Here is a 17,310-nt window from a genome sequence, read left to right as displayed (position 1 = left end):
TACAAATACAAATCAATGGAAGTTATGCGGTTTTCAGAGTTCTAAATGAATACATTGATGCGATCTAGGAGAAACTGAAAAAAACAAACAAACGGTGTGGATAAGCTAGAAATAGTTATTTAGAGATACGCTGGATCCCAAAGGTCAAATAACCACCTCCTTTGAAAAAGATTAAGATTTGTGAGATTAAACATTTTGAAAATCTTATGGACTGATAATAATATATTTATGCCTGTTTTTGATGCAAACACCTTATTAACGGATAACCTTGCTGCATGCTATACCACACTGGAAAGAACTCATGCCTGATATTCTTTATTTCTAAATTTGAATAGGGTGACAAATAGGGGTAAACATATTCCACAAAGCCTCTAAATTCATATGAGCACAAAATGCACAATAATTATATGGTTATTTTTTTAAGACAATAGTTTGTTAATACTTCCTTACATTTGCATTATTTATTTTATTTTATTATTTTATTAAGCAGACATGTTAGCTTACCACTTGCTGTATAAAGAAAAAAAAATGTAGTAAATCCTTTTTCTACAGACATATAGATTAGGCATTAGCCACAATAGATTAGTCACAATAGATTAGGATGTTGGCATTCACTGGGTTAAATCTTGGGACATGCCCACTGGGGAGCGTTTACAGTAAACTGTCATTATGTTTGGGTTTGCACTTAATCAAGCATAGGAAGATGTCATTAACTTGATACCGGTCAAGTAATGACCTGTGCATAGAAGCTTGGCTTTTCTTTCAAGCCGTGTTTTTCCTTCACTCTTTTCAACCTTGTTTTTTTTTCTGCTGTCTCTCACTATAGAGCAAAAGGTGGAGGGATTGTCTGGTATGGGGACAATTTCGTAGGCAGGACGAGGTAGACTAGGGACAGTAAGCTGATCAGAAAAAGACTATCAGGATGTATTTATGACCCATAATCCAACACTTAAAAAGGTGGAAAGGTCAAAAGGTGGAAATGTTAGGGAAGGATACAAATGAAAGGTAAAGAGAGGTGGTACAGTATATCAACAGTCCTGAAACAGTACTTTCAAAGAATGGTGTATATTATAGTTGTCTGGCCAAGAATTTCATCCAAAGTAACGTACTTATTACACTTTTTACAGGACAATCCCCCCCAAAGGTTAAGTGCCTTGGTCAAGGTCACAATGGCGGTATAAATCACACCTTGCATGCTCCTTTTTGTTGAAAAAACTCAACAAAATAAATTAATAAAAAAGGGTGCATTCAAGTGAGCAGATATTTAATATTCAGAATGAACCTCTAAATATTTTTTCATTTATTTATTTATTTTAAAAATTGCTGATAAGCATGTCAGTGCCTAGATCATTTCAAGTTTTTTTTTTTTAATCAACTACTGCAAAGTTAACAGATTTTATTTCAAAAGTCACTAAAATACATTACGATGCTGTAAATCTGGACACCACACCGTGAGGAGAAGACCATTACCACTTAGTTTAATGAGATTTATGAAAACCTGAGTGGAAATCCCTCTCTCTAGACACTTACTGATTACTGTTGTTCTGGAACTATGTTTTATATTTAAAGATTTTACCATAATGTTGCTATAAAATAGAAAACTACAAAAGCTGTCTTGATTTCATCAGTTTACTTAGAAAACTAACAAGAAATGTAAAAATCTGGTATTGTGGCGAACAGTTGACTGTACCATATGTTTTATCTCATCCAGGAGTGTGTACTTTATTTTTGTCATTTTTCAGAGCCGTTTAGCTGAAACAGAGTAAATGTGACTATGATTATAGGGTTAAAAAAAGAGATCTGAACACTGCAGAACAGAACAGAATGGAAAATCCAACTGTCCAAAACATGAAATGTAAATCTTTTTCGGGCTGAGCCTTATGCAATCTTGTTTAATTGACTTAACCCAGTAAGGAGAGGTAGCCGCCTCCTTCAGGACTGCCTCATTACTCTTCCACACTTTATCTTGATAACTTGCCCCTTGATTCTTCATCGTTGGTCCACAACCACAGGTAAGCACATTGCTTTCTATTCATGCATACAGTTATAAGATTTTGGATTTCTCTCTAGAGCACAACTGCTAATTAGCTGAGTGATTTTAATCAGATCTTGCATACCCAGGCGAAAGAAATATCTCTGTATTAAAAAACACATTTTGGTTGAAGCCACTAGTGTATTAAAGATGTGTTCAAGTGTACTATAAACATACAGAGACAGTATGTTAAAACCACATTTTAGTTTATATTCACAGTGTCTCAAAATAGCCCATTTGAGTACACTTAAACGTTCCTAAGATTATCTTAAGAAGTACCAAAGAATAATTTTTAGTATATCAAGTACAAAATTAGTGCATGAAAATAGAGCACTTTAAATACATCGTGAAAGTGCACTTATTTTTCACCTGGGTATTCTTTGCTGGGTTGCACTTATATTAATCATTATATTATTATAAACTGCATTAAACATTTATAAAGGCATCCCAGTCAGTGACTTTACTCAGTACAGCATCTTACATACTTTTAAATTTATTAATTTGTTTATAGTTCGTTTTTTAAACAGGAGTAATTTATTACTCCTCAAATGGAAAAGAACCTTTATCAGACAAAATATAGGTTGGGCAAAAACTGCTTTTAGTTTACTGCAGCTTATTAGGACCTTTTTATATTTAATAACTTAAAAGGCATAACGAGTGACCACTTGAGAAAATCTTGATAACAGATGGAAAAATGTAAGATATGCACATACGACCATAATACAATATCCTAATTGGAGCATGCAAAAATGTCTTTTAGAGGTGTATTTTTTTTCTTTCTAAAGAGAGGCAGTTTCAAGACACGTTTCCTCTTTTTTAAAAGTTTTGAAATATTTTTATAGTAACACTGACACTAATTTATCAGGAGAGGGTGATAGAGAGCAACTAAAAGCCAAGGCACTGTATGTACTGAAAATACTAGGTGCAATAAACTTGACTAAATTAAGATTTTTTTGGGATGAGGAGGAGGGGAATTATAGAAATTAACACTTTTATTTAGCAAGGATGCTTTAAAATGATCAAAAGTGATGATAAAGACATTATAATGTTACAAAAGATTTTTATTTTAGATACATGCTGAAATGCTTTGATGAATAGAAAGTTCTTCTGAACTTCCTATTCATCAAAGAAACCTGAAAATTCTACTCAGCTGTTTTTAAAATAATAATAATAATAATAAATGTTTTGTTGAGCAGCAAATCAGAATGATTTCTGATGGACCATGTGACTGGAGTAATGATGATAAAAGTTTAGCTTTAAAATCACAGGAGTAAATTACATTGAAACGTGTATTCAAATTTTAAATAGTAACATTTTTTAAAACATCTTTTACTGTTTTTGCTGTACTTTGGATAAAACAAATGCAGGCTTGGTGAGCAGAAGAGACTTCTTTAAAAAACATTATATATCTTACTGTTCTAAAACTGTATTTATTTATTTAACTATTTATTCATTTTGACCAGAAACCCTGAGTGACTAACATACTATCTGATCCTTACTAAGCACACAATTTGACACCTTTAGTACATCAGTTTCTTCTATTCTTCTGTCGCTCAAAGGAAGGTCATGGGAAACGCACAGAGTGGAGGGATTCCCAGAGAGATCCTGGATGACCTCAAGCTGACCACCAGGTTCTCAGAATCTGAGATCACCCAGTGGTATGAGAACTTCCAAAAGCAGTGTCCAACAGGTCGAATCACACTAAAGCAGTTTGAGGAGATCTACGCTAAATTCTTCCCCGAGAGCGATGCCAAGTCTTACGCCCATCACGTTTTTCGGTCCTTTGATACCAATGATGATGGGACATTAGACTTTAAAGAATACGTTGTTGCACTTCACATGACCTCCTCAGGCAAGTCAAGTTTGAAGCTGGAGTGGGTCTTCTCACTGTTTGATGTGGACAAGAATGGTTACGTCACAAAGCCTGAAGTGATTGAACTCAGCGAGGTAAGAAAACCTTACGTTTTTTATTTTTTACATTTTTTACATTTTACATAAAATGTACATGAACAGCGGCTGAATTAACTATTCTTCATGCTACTGGACAAACTACCATTCCAAAGATTTACTCTGTTCCCAACATATTTGTCACTGAATGTACTCTGAAAATATATTATTATGATTTTTATGTGGTTTTATGGGTGTGGCTTCCGCTCTCATCCGCGTCCAGCTAATTTTAGCTGTACAAAACAGATCGTTTTGCTGCTTGATATTGCAAATTGGTGTATCTTATCATTTTATTTTAATGTATTATCTTAATTATGAACACACTGGTTTGTAGTGCAAACAGTTGTACCATTTACTGCATGTTGTTATTTTTCACGTTATTTCCCTATAGCGGTTAATAAACTGGAAGTCTCACCCCTAGGTTTACTCCAGTGTTAAAGAAAAAGGTGGATACCTGATAGATTTTGTTAGCTTGGAGTGTGTCATTTCTGTGCCACTGAAGTCACAAAATGTTATTAGATAATTAATGATTTCAAACAGGTTTCCTTGAACACGCCCCCATCTGCCATTGGTCAGACAAGCCAATAGCCCCGCCCCCAAATACAACGGTTGAATCAGTGTTGATTCAGTCACAGAATTCTTCACATATAATCATAATTCAACTCAGTATTTCTTATTTATATATTAAGTTAGACATGCAATTGGTGGGTATATGTACAGAAACCTGAACAACTGCAGTTAAGAAATGGTGCAAAAACAGAAAAACCACAAGATTATTAATAAAATGAAGAGCGATGCTTTTTTTGTAGACATAATTAAAAGGCTACTTAAAAACGCCCTTTGTCATTACATTAATATTAAACATTATTGTAAACTCTGTCAGACGTAAGGATCACAAGTAAAGTGGCTCCAGCCAATGTTTCTGAATCTCATCTATGAACATGATTTCTGCTTGAGTCCCGACGGATTGCATTGGGTGTGGGGATGAAGACTACAACTCCCATGATTCTCTCAAACTACCCATTTGATTCTTTGTTTGTTTTGAATATGCGCCCTCTAGCGGTGAAAACTTACATATTGTGCATTAAAAGGGAAAGTTCACCCAAAAATGAAAATTTGTCATTAAAAACACACCATCATGTCATTCCAATTCTGTAAGACCTTTGTTCATCTTCAGAAAACAAATTAAGATATTTGAGGATGACTTTCACTTATCTGAACCAGAATATACAGACAGAACTAAGAGAGATGGACGTTCTATGTCAGAATGAATGAAGAAATTGTTGAATAAAGTTGTTATTTTTGTCTTTGTCCATCAAAAGTATTCTCGTAGCGTAAAATAGTAACATGGACTATTTTAGCGATGTCCTTACTGCCTTTCTGGGCCTTGAATATGTCTGCATTGCTGTCTATGCAGGGTCAGAAAGCTCTCAGATTTCATCAATAATATTTTAATTTGTCTTTCAAAGATGAACAAAGGTCTTACAGGTTTGGAACAACATGAGGGTGAGTAATTAATGACAGAATTTTCATTTCAGGGTGAACTATGTATTAAGTCTGTCTAGCGGTGGGACACCCCAACTAAGTCATTAGGGATCATGGCCACTTGAATGATTCTAAGTCAGGTTGTTTTGACAGTGACGATTAAAACACAAAGAGCATTTAACATAAAAGCTGACCTAAGAACAGCGATTAGAAGCATAGAGTGACATCACCATTAAGCTTGAACTCTATAAGGTCTCATTGTGGAGGGAGGCAGAAGGATTGGGTGGTGGTACTGTGGGAGAGATAAGCGCTTCATTGTGCAATCAGGATTTAAGACCATGGGCATAGGGGATTCAATGACATGTCAACTCTTAAGCCTTCTTCTCAGAAAAGGCCGATCAGTTTCTCAGGGAGTAGTGTAGGGTGTTGGACAGAGATGTTGTAGAAGAGATGAATCAACAGAACAAATGGTGTTCCTTACGTTATATCATCTGAAAACAGTAAACTGGTCAACTCACACACAGACAATAACCATAACAATAACTAAATAGTGTCCACAGCAATGCATGATAATGTTCTGTTCATTATAAGTTAGTATGGCAGTTTTGGCATCTGCCACTTTAATACTCAAGGTCTTTTGTCAGTCGGATTCTGATTGGCTGTCAATGTTTTAGCAAAACAAAATTGTTTTTCAGCAAAAAAAAAAAAAAAAAAAGTTCTGAAAGCAATTAGAATCGTTTTGTTTCTCTTTGTCATTATCGTAATTTTCTGGATATTGATGTTTCATATAGTTTTATTTATTATACTTTTTCACCTTGTTGTACCCCTATGTTTTGAGTTAAGAGCACTCCAGACATGGCTGTCCTCTTTATCTTGCTAAAGCTCTTTAGTAAGATTGGCAGAGCTGGCACCATTCTATTTGTATGGGCCTATTGTTAGGTAACTTCAGTTATATTAGGTTGAGCCGAATCAGCATGTAAACAAATTACCAAATAAGCAAGTTAAGCTTTAAAGAAGGCGTAAGACATATATAGCACCGAGGCTAGACAGATATGGAGGTAAGGGAAAGTGAGGATAAATAAATTTAGCACATAGCCTAAACACAATCCATTAAAACTAAGCTAAGCATGGATTACAGGACAAAATAACAGATTTGGAAATAGGTTTGTGCGTCATGAGATGTTATCCAAAAAATAGGTCCATGTAATGGCCAACAACATCATTGTACAAAATAAATAAAGAAATAAGGACGTACTACAGTACAGCAATTGTAATATCACCTGAACTATGACTGAATGGAAACATTCAAAATACAAGCGCTTTAAGGCATTTAAGCACATATGAAAAAAGCGAGTTTGTAACCACCAAAATCAATTTTTGGCAAATCCAGGTATCCAGAGAAATATTATGTTTTTACTGGTTACGACTGTTATATGACTGCACTAGCTGTGGTCCGATCTCCTTAAATCTTTGCATGCTTGTTTAGAATCACCTGTCACATGTGCTCACCAGATTTTGTGAAGTTTTGAGTTTTCCTTTAGTCTTTATAGGATTTTGGGTAAATTCGGACAGGCCCCTTTTCTAAACAACCCCGTTATAGTTTCCCAAAGGGTACATTTAAAAATGTTTTTTTTTTATATTTATTGACCTAGAGATTCCAGACAATTGTACTGCAGTGTTTTTTCCAGACTGAGCGAAAAACCTAGGACTGGTTCACATAATTAGGTTTTTCACATCTTTTCAATCAAATAACAAACAATTTGATTGACAGCAGTGGTTCTAGAGGCAAAGTCGTCCGAAATAAAGAGTTCCATCATACGATATGAATACTGCAATCGTTTATGCCCTTGAAAAATGTGATAACGCCCCCAGTGGCTGATTTCTTTCAAATTTCTCACAGACCTTTGGGGCCGTGAGACAAACAGGCCCACCAAGTTTCCTCTGTTAACTTTGTCTAATAGGTGCTCAAACTTCATTGGCCAATGGCGGCCAAGACTGTGCACAGCGATTTTCGTGTTGATAGGACAAATGGTTGCATAGGTATAGCCATTTTTATGTTTTTTTCCTCTTATAATGCCACCAAGTGTCCAAGCTCTGCAATGTTTGTCCTGTAAACTCAGATTGAGGTCATATATAAGTGTTTTGAGTTTGGCGGAGATATCTCATTCCATTCAGGAGTTATAGGCATTTTACTTAAATTGGCCCCTTTTGAACTTTTTGCATCCCTTTGCGATGGTGAGTCAAAAGTTAGATCTTTTTTTGATAATTATTGATATTTGATCTCCAGAGAATCTCTGTGCACTTGGTTGGGTCCGATTGGGTGAAAAACCTAGAACTAGTTTGCAAAATTAGGTTTTGCAAAAAAATCCAAAATATCCCAAAATTTCACGATTCGTACTTTTGATCACTGTAACGCCCCCGTCAGGCCGATTGGGGCGAGCCTTGGTGACGTTGTTGGTGGTCTGAGTACTACCATCCCTCTAAATTTTAAGTCTCTATGATTTACGGTTTGGTCTGCACGTTCAGTTTTATGTGGAGATTGCTGATCCAATTAGAATAGGTTTCAGCACTATGCACTTGAACCCCTAATAAAAGAATACTACACCCTAACATACAAGGTGTTGAGACTGACTTGATCTCATGGCAATTTGTACATATTTTATGAGGTAGCTCATTGATACGACCTGGCTGATCCGAATTTGTACGTTTTGTGAAAAATCGTACGTATTTTACGAGGTGGCAAATTTGTAGGAATTTGGATGAACGACCACCCCTAACCCCGCTCCTAAACCTACCCCTCACAGAAAACATACAAAATCGTACGAGTGAGGTATGATTTGTACCTCTAAAAACACTATATAAATCTTTTCGGGTAATATTTATTACCTGACCCATGAACAAAGACACAAGTTTTCTTGGTGGCACAGTAGCTAATTCAAAACCTGCAGTGATGCAAATGTTAATTCAGTAATCGCTTTGATGGATTTGGTGAGTTAATTAAAGCCAGTAAGTCGGTTCATTTGATCTCTCTCTACCCATCAGGCACTTTTCAAACTCATACCAAAATCAAAGCAAGCAAGTCTTCCCAGTGATGAGAACACGCCAGAGAAGAGAGCAGAGAAACTCTGGACCATCTTTGACAAAAAGGACAACGGTAAGAAAAACGAACTAAAAATGTTCTGTTGTTACTCAATATTAGCATACAGAAAACACTTACAAGTAAATTCTCTCTCACTCATGCAGAACGAGTCGCAGAGGGAGAGTTCATCGAGGTCATTGAATCAAACGAGGTTGCGCTACGGCTCATTCAGTACGACCATAAATGATGTAACGTGATTATGTTCATGCAAGAGGCAGTTTTGACTTCATGTGCATTTGTTGTATATTAAATGTGTTCATTAAAGGATCGCCACCCTTAATTTGTTCACCACTGTGTTCTGCTAGTTTCACATATCTTTTTATTAAAGCAACTGCATGTACGTTTTTTTCGTTTTTTACCTTGAAATATAGTGGTTACACTTTAAGAATATCATTCCTTCATTATGAATAACTACACAGGAACAAATGACTAATGCACTATTAACATTCTAGTAACTACTATTGACTAACAAGAAATTCTGATTTATGAATCAGTAAGTAATAGTGCTCAGTTGAAAGTAGTTCATTATTAGCTAATCAGTAACTACTATTTTTTCATATCTCCCAAAGAACTACTAAGGACTGCTATATACATGTTCATAATTAATGAATGAATAATAATGAATGATGCAAAATGGTAACCCACTAGTAACGACTAAAGTGTTACCAAAGCCATCAGAAGTATAACTATCCAGAACCTTACAAAACCTCGTTTTTAACGACTTTAGTCATTACTAAGGAGTTATCATGATCTTCACTTTAGAATACGGATCCAAATTATTAGTAAGTAAGTAAAAGTGTTTTATAATAATACCCCAGTCATTACTAGTGGGTTACCATTATCTTCATTTTAGAATTAATTATACATTTTGCATTATTTACATTAATTATGAACATGTATATAGTAGTTCTTAGTAGTTCTGTGGAAGATAAAAAAAAAATAGTTACTGATTAGCTAATGGTGAACTACCACGTTCAACTGAGTGCTATGACTTACTGATTTGTTAATCAGAGTTTCTTGTTAATTAACATTAGTTACTAGAATGTTAATAGTGCATTAGTCATTTGTTCCTGTGTTGTTATTCAATAATGACGGTACTGTATTCTAAAGTGTTATCAATATAGTTTCTATACATATATATATATATAGTAGAATGAAATATTAGTCAATATAAGTCATTCTGATGGCTCACTTCTAATAAAAAAAGGCTGTTTGTTTCCCACACTTTCTCCAAACATCTGATCTGGGAGTATGTAAGCAAAACCACTCTGATGTAAGTTCGGATGTAAGGTACGAAATTCTGCCAAGATAGCGAAATGCTTTAAGGCAGCAACAAATACATGTGTAGTCTACATCTGTCTACTGTTATTATAACAGTGATATATTTAGGACAGTGAATTCCACTCATTTACTTGTAGGTGGCTCCAAAGTCGAAAATATATACAAAACTACACACAGTTGCTTTAAGCAATAGCGTGTTTTCACGATGTGTCGATTGGCCATATTGGCGGCACTGAATGTAAACAATGCCACTGAACGGAACGCAACTCACATATTTTGCTTAATATTGCTGCTGAAAATGGTCAGTTATTTTTATGTTTTGGGGTGTACTAATCGGTCAGACTGGGGAAAAATTTGGATTACTACAGGCTGCCAAAAGTTACAACAAATCAAGAAGAGTGCAAAAGGAGGAACAAAAGGAGTTTGTGTTTGGCCAAACTGAACCAGGATTTCTGCACCTTTTCCTGCTTACTAAGTCATTCTCTATATGATTTAGCAGCTTCCACATGTTTATCCCATGGTTTAGGCAGCATAAATTAGCAGAACAACGTAGTCAGTAGTACACTAACCGTGCAGTCCAAGCTGTTGTTTACATCCGAGTATCGCCAATATGGCCGTGCACCCGGATAACTGACCAAATCGTGACATCCCTCTACAGACAGTGTTTTAAAAATAGTTGCAATACTGTGTACTTTCGACTGTAATTTCTAGGTTATGGTTAGGCCTGTTGGATTTCTGTCATGCATTTGTTGAATTAGAGGTTTGTATGCACAGCACTTTGCTTAATCACATACCTTACAATTCTAATAGTCTTTTTTAGATTGCAGTTTGTCAGTTTGCGCTCAGTTGATGTATGCCATTTTTAGTGTCCATTTGAACATAGTGTCATTTCATTGTATGTTAATCTAAACAAGCTTCTAATTGTTTATTTTTGCACTATATTACACTGCATAACAGTTGTATAAGGATTTTTTTCCAGACAAATATTTGGTAGTTATTGACTGAATGGAACATTATAAAAATAACAACAAATGCAATTGTGTGTATACTTTTACCATAACTTGAATATGCTGTCACCTGACCAAAACTAAGAAAATGTTGTCTTAAAATCATGCAAAAACTTACCTCTCATCTTCTGTCCTTTATTTTTGAGTTTCTCATACTCTCCATCTCTCACTTGATCTCTGTCTCTTACTGGGGAGATTATTCATATAATCTTCTGTCCAGCTTTTGAAAGCATCTGTCTAAAGCTGCTGGAATTCCTGTTTATCTGTCCATCGCTCCATCTTGTTGTATATTCAGATTATGTGATATATTGTGCTTGGTGATCTTATTGAAAAATCAAAATATAATGTAGTGAAGAATGATTGTACAGACTGACACAACCAGACGCAATCCAAACTAAATTAAAAGCACAAATGTTCTCTGAATTCCTGGAGTTAAAACTCTAAATCTAAATCAAACAAACATTTCTGAAGCAAAGAGGGCATTCTTTTTTTATTAATATTGTACAAACAGTAAAAGAAACATCAAGACCTACATTTGGAATTGCTCATGCATGTAGTACATGATTGACGTTTAATGATAAAATTACAGTCCAAAATTACTCAGAATAAATGGCAAGATCATTTCTAACATGCTGATTCAGGAATACAGGGATATTCCAACACCTGCGGAGCATGTAAGCATCATTTTTTAAAGGCCTAATCAAAATATGGATCTACATTAGAAAATGATATGCATTTAAATGTTTTCACTGATAATGCTGCTGCTGATGAAGGACTTTCTGTAGTTGTTCTCCTCAGCACATTTCATCATTCCCTTCCCTCTCTAAAGCATCTTCCACCTCATCCATCTCTCTCTCACAGTCCTCGCATCCCTCTCTCCCGCACCCCCCCATCAGTACCAGTCCATGAGGACTTTTTGACCCCACCATACCCCCACAAGACACTTCATCCCTGGGGCTCCACGTGGTGTCGATAAACGCACCCTTCTGGCATTGCTGAACCAGCCGGCTGACGGAGTAGAGGCTCCCACCACTGGTTGTAATGACCTCATCATAGGGCGGTGCGTGGCTGGCAGCACGAGCCTCCTCCAGACGGATCCGGGCACGGTGTTTCATCTCAATGAGAGTTTTGGTGTACGAGTTCAGGGTGAATACAGCTGCTGCCATGCAACAGCTGAATGAGATCCATGCCATGCTGTAAAAAGAGCACAGAAATGATTTAACAGAAAACAAATCCTAAACTTTGTGTTTATTTGCAGGTTGTAATTATATAATGAATTCCACATTTTCAATGTCATCCTAGACTTTTGAAGCCTATAGTATTTTGCAGTTATGCATTAGAGGCACAAAATGAGAGTTGGGTAGAATAGAAGAAAGGTAGAATTTCTACTCACGCAAATGACCAGCCATAGTCCCACGTCTGAGGTCTCCAGTCTTTGGGCCCAATGCTGACAGTCATCTGGAATACTGTTGTATACATCATATGTGCCACCATTCCCATCATTCCTAAGTAGAAAGAAGATATTGTTCTCCCTGTTACAAACTGATTAATAACCTTATTTCCCAAACTCCCCAACCTCTCAGAAACTCACCAGATAGCACAGTGCAGATGGCAGCAAAAGCATTGATCTTGAGCGCATACATGTCCTTATTCAGACACAAGAGCAGCAATTCCACCCACATCAGAAGAAAACCCATCGCCAGGAGGCTGATGTATGCGAACTCTGATATCACTGAGAGCCACAGAACTCCTACAGAATATGCAACAGAGTCAGTAATGAGCTACAGTTGAAGTCAAAAGTTTACATACACCTTGCAGAATCTGCAAAATGTTATTGCACCAAAATAAGAGGGCTCATACAAAATGCATGTTATTCATATGCAACTATTACAGAAGGTTAAAACACCCACTGACACGTCAAAAGGAAACACGATGCATTAAGAGCCGGGGGGTGAAAACTTTTTGAATTTGAAGATCGGTGAATTTATTATTATTTTGTCTTCTGGGGAACATGTAAGTATCTTCTGTAGCTTCTGAAGGGTAGTACTAAATAAAAAAAATATTATATTTAGGAAATAAGAAAACTGTACACATCCTCATTCTGTTCAATCTTAATCTGTCATTTTTCCTTCTGAAGCATCAGAGTGTTTGAACCCTCTGTAATAGTTCCATATGAGTCCCTCAGTTGTGCTCAGTGTAAAAAGACGGATCTGAAAATCATACAGTCATTGTTGGTTCAAATACACAAAAATGCTAAAAAAAAAAAAAAATCAAGTGTATGTAAACTTTTGAACAGGGTCATTTTTATAAATTATTTTCTCTTGTGGACTATATGTAAATGTCTTTTATGTGAAATATCTTATTCAGGTCAGTACTAAATAAAAATAACATAGTAAAATTTGGTAAAATAATTAGCATTTTGCAGATTCTGCAAGGTGTATGTAAACTTTTGACTTCAACTGTATTTCATGCCAGTTCCTAAATGTATAGCTCATAAAAATCTCACCTTGTGTTTCTCCAGGAGTCAGTTCAATGAAGCTCCGACATTTCTCACCTGTGAAGAATAAGCACAGACTTGGCCAACTATTTCTTGGTGAATGTCTGTCTGTCTATCTATCTATCTATCTATCTATCTAACAGTGTGTATTATGTAACTTAAGAAACTTGCAGCTAAGTTGTGTAACACAGTCTCTTTGTAGCAGATGTTGAGGACTGGGGTGACCCCATAGCAGATAAATACAAGTTAAGAAAGGCCACAACAGGAAACAGATGTTCAAAGGGACTGAATCAGGACATTAGTGTCAAGAACAGCTTTGACAGTTGGTCATATGACAGTAGTTCTTTTATGTGTAAATTGTGTGTTTTACTCATTTTCTTTGGATGCGAACTGAATTCCGTTAATTGGAATTTTATATGAAGAACATTAGAATTCCCCATTAAAAAAAGATACCAAGTAATTCTATCAATTAAGATGGATTTTGATGATTTGTAGCTTATTAAAGTCATTGTAAAGTCATTTGCTCTCACCAGCACCATCATTGTGTTTCTCACAGGACAACCAGAAGCCAGTGTGAAAGTAGCGTTGCATGTATTTGTCTTCTCCCGTCTCCCAGATGTAGTGAACTGCATTTGCCAGATTTTTGGCTCTCATACGGTCCAGTTCCTCCTTCTGCTTGGGGGACATTGTCACATTGGAATCTGTTTTTTTGGGGTCTGCTGTTGGGACCTCTGTGGAAAGAGAGAGACTTGAGTGGAGAACTGGATGAAAAAACAATAATAAATCTACTCTGTACAATTATACACACACACACTATAGTATTTGCTTTTGACTACAATTGTGCAATTGACACTGACAGCTAGCTGTGTTGTCCAGGATCATTCTTGCAATCGTGTAATTCAGTGTTCACCTAATCTGAAGCAAAACCTTTCATTTTGAATCCATAACGGTCAGATTTAGTGATAATCTCCCTCAGTGTAAGAGGGGTTAAAATGATCTGTTAGATTTGTAGATGTGTGACCTGGAAGATTACACTACAGCAAGTACTGACCTGTAAATCTCTGATCTTTACAGTTCGAAAGTGCAGTAGGTTATTTTCAAGAGATTCTGCGGTTTTTACTGTGGTTATGAGTAGTTTTACGAAAGAACACATCTGTATGGTGTGTAAACAGACTGCACTTTTCACACTTCTTACCAAATGTTAGTCAAGTGTGTTGCGCAATGACTAGGAACGTGAGCTTATTCAGTACAAACTTCATTACAAGAAATACCACAACAGAATGAGTCACCAGGCTATTTTAGTGTTTTGTTACAGGTTCTTGCAAGTGCATTCCACCGACGCGAACGCGAATGTTGTACAAATACAGCCTGACAGAGTTTCCTACACTATTTAATAGCGAACAAACGTCGTTATCAGTCCATTTAGATTCAAAAGTGAATTATTTACTGGTTTATTTACAAACTACGCAGCCAGAGCAGTTTGATTTATGAACATATGACTCTTGAATGAATGAGTCGATTCTTTTTAATGAATCAAACACATACATCGTGAACAGGTAAGTCTCATTCCTGAACAAAAGGCTCTGATGAGTCGGTTCTTTTTTGTGAATCAAACACATGCTGTTTACAACTACAAATAGACAAGTGTAGGTGATGTTTAAAATGCAATTAGCTACACATTATGGGTTTTGTCAGTAGCGTTTTATGAATAATAAATGTGACCCTGGACCACAAAACCAGTCATAGGGGTCAATTTTTTGAAATTGAGATTTATAAGCTTTCCGTTAATGCGTGGTTTAGGAAAATATTTGGGATTTGGGAAAAATCTGGAATTTGAGGCTGCAAAAAATAAAAATATTTAGAAAATCGCCTTTAAAGTTGTCCAAATGAAGTTATTAGCAATGCATATTACTAATCAGAAATTAAGTTTAGATACATTTATGGCAGGAAATGTACAAAATATCTTAATGGAACATGATCTTTACTTCATATCCTAATGATTTTTGGCATAAAAGAAAAATTGTGTTGTTGGCTATTGCTACAAATATACCCAAGCTACTTATGACTGGTCCAGGGTCACAAATGAAATATCCCAATTTAAGTTTGTTATAAGTAGCTACTGTTGGACATGCATATGAACTTTACCATTTCTGAAAAGAAAAGTGCTGTGAATCCATGCGTGATTGATTTTCCTTAAAAATTTAATGCAGCATTTACATTTGAAGTTGGGTTAAAATTGTTTTAGTGTACACACATAAAAACGCTGTAAAACCTCCCTTTTTTAATCTTTATTCTTAAGAGTGTAGTTACACTCCTTACCAGCTGTGTAAGGCTGGCTGTTATTCTGTCCGCAGTTCTTCATTTTGACAGGCGACAGGCAGAGAGGTTTGACCACTTTGTGTGTCCCCTCGCACCAGTATGAGGTGCAGAAGGCCAAAACAGAGAGCGCTAGGGCCAGAGAGGTCAGCGAGAGAGACAGCAAGGACCGATTCCTGCGGGACAAATGCTCCAACATGGTGGATTGATACACACAGGACCTGATACTGCAAATAACAAAGAAAAGACAACATTCAGGTACTAGGAAAGAAGCTACGGATGAAACTGGAGTTAGTGAAGATGAGGCAAGGGAAAGGGAAGAGCGACATAAGTGTGGGCAGTTGTGTATGGGACAGTGAGATTACTAAACCTCCAAGAAATGATTGAAGTAGCAAGTCAATGTCAAAATGTCAGAAGTCAGGGAGGAGGAGTTTATATGAGTGGAAACAAATAGAAATTGAAGTTGCAAAGGCATTAAAGGTCATGGGATTTAAAGGAAATTAAACAGATGTGAGCATGTGAGAATACACTTGCCAGTGCCTTAGGTTTCCATAAAGAAATGCAGTTCGTGAGATGCAGGAAATGGCTCAGAAGGTATTAAACATGTTCCCTTGGTCTACGACCAACAAATGTGGCCAATATGTCCTCAAAGTCAATGGAGATGAGGCTGACGATCACAAATCTTCATGTTGAATATCAGAGGTGTATCTCAGATGTTTGCTCTTAAGCTCAGCACAGAGATGAAATTTGTCTGTGCAGTCATTGAAGAAAAACCTTGTTCTTCTCTTTGATTTTGCCCATCTCTCACCTGGTCTTTTTCTTGGAGAGATTAAAAATTTCTGGGAATTTTGTACTTATTCCATGTCTTAATCACCAACATCCATTTCTTTGTAATCCTTCATGATCTGGGTTAATCTCTAGGAGAAAGGTACATCTGTCTCTCCTGGTTCATCCAGAGCCTTCCAGACACATAAAGCAACAAACCATATTATCAAAAAAGAATAAGTATTAGAAAGTGCATTTGTAGATCTGTGTGCCTAATCTATACATTTAATAATTTAAATATCCCTCTATGGTATGCTTTATGTTCTAACCACAAACGTTTTTATTACATGAAATAGCTTCAATTATACAAATAAAAAATTATTGTGAAAAAGATTTTTGGGGGGTATTTAGGAAAACGTTGCTAAAACGTTTTTTTCACAATGGAAAATTAGTTTTTATATTAAATTATGATATACTTTTCAATTCAAATGCACATTTTTTTTTAGAAATTGATGCATCCAATCTTAACTTCCATCAAAATCTGCCACACACACATGTAGACACATATACACATGCTCTATTAATTTTCTGAAAAGACAAGGAAATAAGTAGAAAGTAATTGTTGCCATATGGCAACTCCGTACCATAGAGAGATACGAAATATGAAATATTTATTATTCATATTATTACAACGTTACATATGTCAGCACTGTATACATATATTTTTAATTAAATATTTACTTGGACACATGATGATTCAATACATATTTATTTTGGAAGAGAATTTTTAAAAGAATATAATAGGTATATAGAATGTCACCGTATTTGCAGAGATATATTT

The 17,310-nt window shown here is 35.9% G+C and overlaps 2 protein-coding genes across 2 annotated transcripts; one reads left to right on the top strand and one right to left on the bottom strand.

The window, feature by feature from the left end:
• The first annotated feature begins 1,884 nt into the window (after window positions 1-1,884).
• Window positions 1,885-11,217, top strand: rcvrn3 (recoverin 3). Its single transcript, XM_051136166.1, has 4 exons — window positions 1,885-2,012; window positions 3,592-3,979; window positions 8,507-8,618; window positions 8,708-11,217. The coding sequence occupies exons 2-4, from the start codon at window positions 3,599-3,601 to the stop codon at window positions 8,788-8,790; spliced, it is 576 nt and encodes a 191-aa protein (XP_050992123.1). The 5' UTR covers window positions 1,885-2,012; window positions 3,592-3,598; the 3' UTR covers window positions 8,791-11,217.
• A 273-nt stretch (window positions 11,218-11,490) lies between these two features.
• Window positions 11,491-15,903, bottom strand: si:ch211-232m10.6 (uncharacterized protein LOC572203 homolog). Its single transcript, XM_051137165.1, has 6 exons — window positions 15,708-15,903; window positions 13,919-14,119; window positions 13,398-13,445; window positions 12,483-12,641; window positions 12,285-12,396; window positions 11,491-12,085 (listed from the first exon to the last, which is right to left on the bottom strand). Exons 1-6 carry the CDS (start codon window positions 15,901-15,903, stop codon window positions 11,686-11,688), a joined length of 1,116 nt encoding a protein of 371 aa, XP_050993122.1. The 3' UTR covers window positions 11,491-11,685.
• Between the last annotated feature and the right edge of the window lie 1,407 nt (window positions 15,904-17,310).

The sequence above is a fragment of the Labeo rohita genome, chromosome 19 (genome assembly GCF_022985175.1).
Source record: "Labeo rohita strain BAU-BD-2019 chromosome 19, IGBB_LRoh.1.0, whole genome shotgun sequence".
NCBI lineage: Eukaryota > Metazoa > Chordata > Actinopteri > Cypriniformes > Cyprinidae > Labeo > Labeo rohita.
The sequence above is the reverse complement of the archived record's forward strand: the minus strand, read 5'-3'. Positions and strand labels throughout refer to the sequence as shown.